The sequence below is a fragment of the Phalaenopsis equestris genome, unplaced genomic scaffold (genome assembly GCF_001263595.1).
Source record: "Phalaenopsis equestris unplaced genomic scaffold, ASM126359v1 Scaffold000516, whole genome shotgun sequence".
Classification (NCBI taxonomy): domain Eukaryota; kingdom Viridiplantae; phylum Streptophyta; class Magnoliopsida; order Asparagales; family Orchidaceae; genus Phalaenopsis; species Phalaenopsis equestris.
In genome coordinates this window covers 436,075-443,254 of record NW_018164956.1, presented here as the reverse complement: position 1 = coordinate 443,254, position 7,180 = coordinate 436,075, and the positions used below count along the sequence as shown (strand labels likewise).

Below are 7,180 nucleotides of genomic sequence, written 5' to 3'. Positions count from 1 at the left end.
TATATATATATACATATATATATATATATATATACATATATATACATATATATTATATATGGGAAATTTACATTCTCAGCACACAATTCTTATGTATTTACATCTCTAACGCCTAAAATTTTAAATTTACATACATAACACTTTGGTGTTTTAAACCTATGCATGAAAATGTGTATTTCACTTTTAAAAGTGATAATAGTATTATTTTTATGTGATATTGAAGCTTTGAGTGCTATGCGTGTAAATATGAAGAAGGTATAGGTGTCAAATATGTAAATACATAGAATTGTGTGCTCTGTATCTAAATGCTCCCTTTTTTTAATTCATAGATTACTAGAAAGGAACATGCCCTGCCTAGCTTTTGATAATTTTAGACTTGGTTTTGTAGGTTATGATAATTAAATTGGTTGGAAATTATAGTGATACAGTTTAAAATTTTAGTCCCGGAACTTAGTCATTTCACACCAAAATCTGTCCACATTCTTCTTTTTTTTCTTAATTCTTTTGTAATGATCCGGTAATGTTCAACCTTTTTCTGCACGCAGCCTCTGCTGATGACCAACTGTACCATAACTGTTGAATGATGGATTCATATAGGTCTCACAGGGCACTGTTCTAACAGGCCTGCCAGATGGTTCTTTTCCTAGCCTTAAAGCAAACCACCTTGAAATTCCAGAATTTTTCTATAGAACAAAATAAAAATAACATTAGGTTAGAAGTTTATATACATGGAGAAATAGTGTAAGAAAAACCATAGCCTCAAAGAATGCGAGAATGCTGTTGGGGGATGGGCCAATGGCCAGCTTAAAGGCTATGTTTATATAAAAATAGGTGAACCATAACTCAGTTGTATGTTTGATGCATTTATTATACTTGTAATGGTCTAGTTAACATTTTTTACGTACTCTACTTGTCCTTTTTCATGTAACAATCATGATCGTGCAAAAAATGTTCGTTGTTGTTCTTTAGAATTTAATTCCTGATAAAAATCTGTTAGGGTAATTACTAATTGTTTAGTTATATATTAAAGAAAGATTTAAATACATACCACTCCATTCTTATGCATTTACATGTCTAACACCTAAACTTATATTTTTGCGTACATACCACCTGAACTTTACATGAAAAGGTGTATTTAAAATGGTCATATTTTTTACGTTAAGTGAAAGATTTGGGTGCTATAAATTTGGAAAGCAAAGTATAGGTGTTAGATATGTAGATACAATGGAATTGGATGGGATGTATGTAAATGCCCCATATGTTCAGAGAGAGTTCGACTGATTTTTTTGTTGTGAACTCGTGATAGTTTCTCTTCACCTGCCACTAAGAAAGGGAAGTTTTTCTTATTGTCTTCTGTTGGTTCTGATTTTGATTTCTGATAATCATCTATTAAGTTACCTTGTAATAACTACATCTTATGCATTCTCATTGCCTTGATCTTATTTAAAATTTACCGAATCCTTTATTTAATTTCTTCCTTATATTCTGCAGAGACATTGTCAAAATTTGGCTCTGGATTTTTTTTACTGGTGCAAGTGGTCCTGCTTCTGGATTTCACTTATACTTGGAATGACTCATGGGTTGAGAAAGATGAGAAAAAATGGTTTGTAAAACTGATTTATATTGGTTTGTTTATCTTTTTGTTTTGACAGTCTTCACTCAATTATTTGGCATTTCATTTTTGTTGCAGGTACATTGCTTTGCTTTCAGTATCTGTATTGTGCTATATCGCTACTTTCTCATTCTCTGGGGTGCTTTTTATGTGGTTCAACCCATCTGGCCATGATTGTGGGCTTAATGTTTTCTTCATCGTTATGACCATGGTTCTTGCTTTTGCTTTTGCTGTTATTGCACTGCATCCCAAGGTAGACAGTAGTGTTTGATTTTAATGAAATTGTTTATGAAAGAATTCAAGAGATTTTGGCAACGGGCTTATAAAAATTATGGAAATATTTCTTCTGACAATAAAACTACTTTTAATGATTGGAAAAGCTCTGTTAAACTAGAACAAACTCTATTTTTTTTTAATAGCAATCTCTATGTGAGAATAGCTGTTATCTTAAGAAAATAGGAAAGAATACTAACTTCTATAGGTATTATATGAGTATAACATCAATTGTATGTGAAACGTGTTGAGTTCATTGCAATTTCTTAAATGTTTTTGCTACTGTCCAATCTTTATGTTGAATTTGAGATTGTCTGGGAAACACGCCCAAGGAATGGAACGTTTTATTCGCAGGCAATTAAGAGAGAGGGAGAGTGAAGGATCTGTAGAAGACAGGTAAAAGGGTATCCTTTATTCATAATATGGACCCCTTTTTATAGACTCAAGTCCCAATATTACAAAAATACACAATAGCCCCCTAATAATAACCTTTCAGGGAGGCTTCTTGATAATTTACAATATTATTTGTATATATAAGGCCTCACAAGTGATAAATGTGGTTTTCTTCGCGTCGGCTGGGTGCATTTTGATTTGGTGGTATCTAGAGAATGCATCAAGGAAGCTCTGGACTGAGTGGCCAACAGCTGAATCTTTAGGTTGTCAATCTTTGGCAGGGGTTAAGAGTCCTTCAGATAAACATAGTTTAGGTTGGTGAAATCTACATGCACATCCTCCACTTTCCGTTGACTTTTTAAACCATCAACATGTTGGAGACCCATGTGAGGTATTACACCTCTCGAATGTACCTGCCTCTTCCATCTTTCGCTCCTCTTCTTGGATAGGTCCTGCTAGTGTCCTGACCGAGCTCTTGATTTTCTGCTTCATGGCTCGAGTCGACGGATCAACATTCAGTGTGTGGCACACAACATCGATCGACAATCCTAGCTTCTCGGCGGCCGTCCACACAAAAACGTCTTGGTTCTCCTGAAGGGCTTGGACCAATAGCTCCTTGCAACCCGCATCAAAAGCCTCACTGATCAAAAAACATTTACCTGGATCTCCTTCGACCGCCGGGACTCCATGAGTGGCTTCGCTGGTCTCGAGGCCACCCTCCCTTGCGTTTTGGATATCCAGGGTGTCATGCTCCATATTGTTTATGGCCTTCAAGTAGCAAACCTGAGACTGCTCCATGTTGCCATTAACTGTGATGATTTCCCCGTCTCCAGGAAATTCACAGCGACATGATAAGTGAAGACTCGCTCTGAAGTCGTTCAACAGCGGTCAGTCAAAGATGACGTTGTAAGTTGGGGGCGAATCCACAACGAGAAAATCTTCAGTAAGAGTGAATAGTTTCTCGTTGACCCCCCAACTTACCGGGAACCCGATCATTCCAACTGCCTCCTTCCTCTCACCGGAGAATCCATACAGCGGACTGGCTTGTGCGGTCATTCGATCAGCGGTGAGGCTCAACCTTATTGAACACCTGTTTAAACAATACATTCACAGAGCTACCTGCATCAATTAAAATACTCCATATTTTATAATTATTTATTATAACAGTTATTACAATAGCATCATTATATGGATTTGCCTTTGGGAAAGATCCTCATCAATAAAAAAAAGATAGGTGGATGTTTCTTTGGCTTCAGAGCGAAGGTGGTGATCCAGAGCTCCCCTATTTGCTGCCTTTTCTGGCTTGCCTTTCTGGGTGGCTCACTTCCTCCGAAGATTGCGGACACGGACCCTACAATGTGAATGGTGTTAGTGCGAACGGGGCTGTCGATCGCTCCTCCCGCGGAAGCCTTTGCCTTGTCTTTGAGTCGCAGCTCCAGAGGCGTGAAATTCTTTCAACTTTCCTTCCTTGATCAGTTATTGGATCAGGCTTTGCAGATGCCTGCATTCCTCCATGTCATGCTCGTTGTCTCTGTAGTACTTCCTGTTATCTTGGAGGAAAGCTCTGGCCCTGATCGGTGGTGCCTTCCTGAAGAAGTCTTTATCTTGGATGACGTCTACTATCTCTGCCATGGATACTCGAAGCGATGTCTCGTGTGGGACCTCGTGGTTATACCGCTCCCGGTGGTACGATGGTCGGTGGTTCTAGGGTTTAGTTGTCCGCCTCCGGTTTTCTCGGTGCTGGGTGGAGTAGTTATCTAGGCGACCCTCGTAGCAGAGGCAATTTGATAGTCGTGTGCTTTGTCTGGGTTGTCCTCCAATATCCCGTGGAGGTCTTTTCTGATGTGGTTGCTCGGTGGGCTCAGGAGAGTTCTTGTAATCTCAGTGGGCTCAGGAGAGTTCTTGTAAACGACAATGTATCTATTGGCCATCTTCTACAACTCGATCAAGCTTTATGGTTCTGCAAGTTTGAGGTTAAAACAGAACTTCTCTGACCTTACTCCTTGTGTCAGTGCGGCCTGAGCCTTGTCGAGCTTCATGTCCTTGACATCTAGTGTTTCGCTCTGGAAACGTGCGAAAAACGATCGTAAGCTCTTGTTTTCTCCCTGCTTTAGCTGCCACAAGGATCGAGCGTTCTTCTTGGGCCTTAGGGCACTGGCGAACTGGGATAGGAAAAACTTCCTGAACTCTGTGAAATAGGTGATTACCCCCCAGGCAATCCTTCAAACCACCTTAGGGCGGTCAATCTTAGCGTCGTGAAGAACAACTTACACTTGAGGGCATCCAAAATCTTCAACAGGCAGATAGACGATTCGAATGATGATAGGTGCTCGTTGGGATCCGATTGTCCTTTTTACATTTCCAGGACCTACATTTTGAACTTCTCCCGGGGTTCAACTCCGGAGACCTGCTGGAAAAAAGTGTTCTCCAGTTGTTTCTATTCTTTTGTCCGCATCGGTCGGTTCCTTTACTCCACAGGGGCGGATCCGACAATGTATTGGTACAGTTCGTCGTAAGGCTTTTTCTGTGGGTGGATTCCCCTCATTTCATTATTGACTGGCAGTTCTCCTTGAGGGGGGTTTTTGCTGTGCTAAATCTCCAACTGGAACTAGAGGGGCTGCTAAAGCAACGACCGCCCTAAAGACCTCAACGAACTGTCCCGACATCTGGTTGGTAATCTGGGTTCTCAAGTCTTGCAACACTTCCTGAACAAATTCTTCCATGAACTCTCAGGTACATGCTACTTCTTTGTTCTTCTGACTAGTCTCTCGTTGTTTTTGTTGTTGGTTTCTTCTTCTTATTGAAGACATGCTTCCATGCTCATCGTACCTTAAAGAATGTTTGATCTGAGATTGTTCGGGAAGTATACCCAAGGAATGAAACGTTCTATTAGGAGGCAATTAAGAGAGAGAGAGATAGAGAGAGAGAAGTGGTAGTAGACAAGCATAAGAGTATTCTTTATTCATAATATGGACTCCTATTTATAGGCCTAGGTCTCAATATCAAAAAAGTACATAATAGCCCCCTAATTGTTAATCTTTATGGGAGGTTTTTTTGGTAATTTACAAGGTTTGTATATAATAAGGATTGAGACCAATTCGATTGATAAGGGTCGTCTGATATTTTGACAGGTCTTGGTTCAATCGATTCATGTCCGAAGGAGTCCCTCCATCGATTGTTTTGAAGGTTGATGATCGTCCCGAGGGGCGTCCTTTTGTCTGTCGATCGTTCGACTAAGGTGTTTTCTCTGTCGCTACTCACCTGAAACGATCATCTGTTGCTACGTCTGATCGGTTGTTCTTTCTTTCTAGGCCGTTTATGTACTTATATTCAATTTTATTTTAATCATTGATGTATTTACAGCTATAACTTATAAAATCAATGCTTGAGCACCCATAATGTTACCTGCTAGTCGAGTTACTATTAGGAATTGTGTGGTTAGATAATGATTTGTTTTATTGTTTAAACAGCTTACATAAAACATCTAAATTAGTATGGGCATAAGTTGTCCTTTCTTGTTATGATGTTCTATATCATTAGGAAATTATCATAAAAACTGTCGATCTGACTATAAAGGCTGAGATTGATTGACCATATTTAAGTTAGCAGTAATTTCTTTTTTTGTTCATTTTGCTATATAAGCTATTAAACTATCTGTTCCGTGAGATTATTTAATAGCAAATTCACTTTCACAATCAGGCTGCTGAAATATGAAGGAATGTTTTCCTAGAAACTTTATGATATAAACTAGTACACTTTTCGGGCCGCGCTTACCCTACTGAAATTACCATTAGATTATTGGCTCTTTTATTTGATAGGACATCTTTCTTCTTTAAAAGTACTATGGTTTATCAAATTGTTCATAAGATTAGTTTAACTAATAGATAAGTTCTGTTACTTTAAATTTATATGTTCTCCTGTTTGCATTTTCTTATAGTTGCCATCATCCTGCTACCCCATTTTTTTCTGGGGGTTTAATAATGATTTTCTTTCGAAGCCAACCCCAAATAGTTATGAGAAGGCTAATGACGATTTCTCTCTCTCATGTTAATGTCTTTATTCTTTTCATTGTGGGAACTAAACATAAAATATTGAACATTCAAACATGCAGTAACTTTCTCTGAAACACAGGTGAATGGCAGCCTCTTGCCTGCTTCTGTCATCTCCGTGTATTGCGTTTATCTATGCTACAGCGCTCTCTCAAGTGAGCCCCGAGACTACGAATGCAACGGTCTCAACAACCACTCAGAATCCGTTTCGACAGCTACCCTTGTTTTGGGAATGCTAACAACCGTTCTCTCAGTTGTTTACTCTGTTGTCAGGGCCGGTTCCTCAACAACATTTCTCTCCCCCCCATCCTCCCCAAAATCCGGTACCTCTAAAACATCTATTCAAATTTCACTCTTCATTTTATCCATCAACCAATTCTCACATCAATTGTGCTGCAGGTTCATCCAAGCCGCTGTTGGAAGGAGAAATCGAATCAGGGAAGAATGAGGCAAAGCCTGTTACCTACTCTTATTTCTTCTTCCATCTTATATTTGCGCTGGCCAGTATGTATTCTGCCATGCTTCTTACTGGATGGAGTGGCTCAAAAACTGGCAGCTCGGAGCAGATGAACGTTGGATGGACTTCGGTTTGGATCCGTATCTGCACACAATGGACAACAGCTGCTCTGTATGTGTGGACTCTCTTGGCTCCTTTTATCTTCCCTGATCGTGAGTTTTATTAAGATCTCCCCTCTCTGCATCGTTTGGTTTGAATAAACATTGCTATTGTTCTCTTACTTTGTCTCATTCTTATTTTAGAATTGCTTGTAAAGATGGCGTGTAAATATGTGTTGAATTTTATGGTATTTTGTTACATCTGTATAAATATGTTTCAGTAGATGTTCAAATTTAT

General features: G+C 39.1%; 1 protein-coding gene across 1 annotated transcript in view; it reads left to right on the top strand.

Moving 5' to 3' along the window:
• The window catches only part of LOC110028598 (probable serine incorporator), a 15,762-nt gene extending 8,582 nt beyond the window's left edge, over nt 1-7,180 (top strand). Inside the window, exons 3-6 of the mRNA XM_020730509.1 lie at nt 1,492-1,603; nt 1,691-1,865; nt 6,410-6,650; nt 6,727-7,180. Of these exons, the coding sequence (XP_020586168.1) occupies nt 1,492-1,603; nt 1,691-1,865; nt 6,410-6,650; nt 6,727-7,010 (812 nt within the window). The 3' untranslated portion in view covers nt 7,011-7,180. The remainder of the gene's footprint in view (nt 1-1,491; nt 1,604-1,690; nt 1,866-6,409; nt 6,651-6,726) is intronic.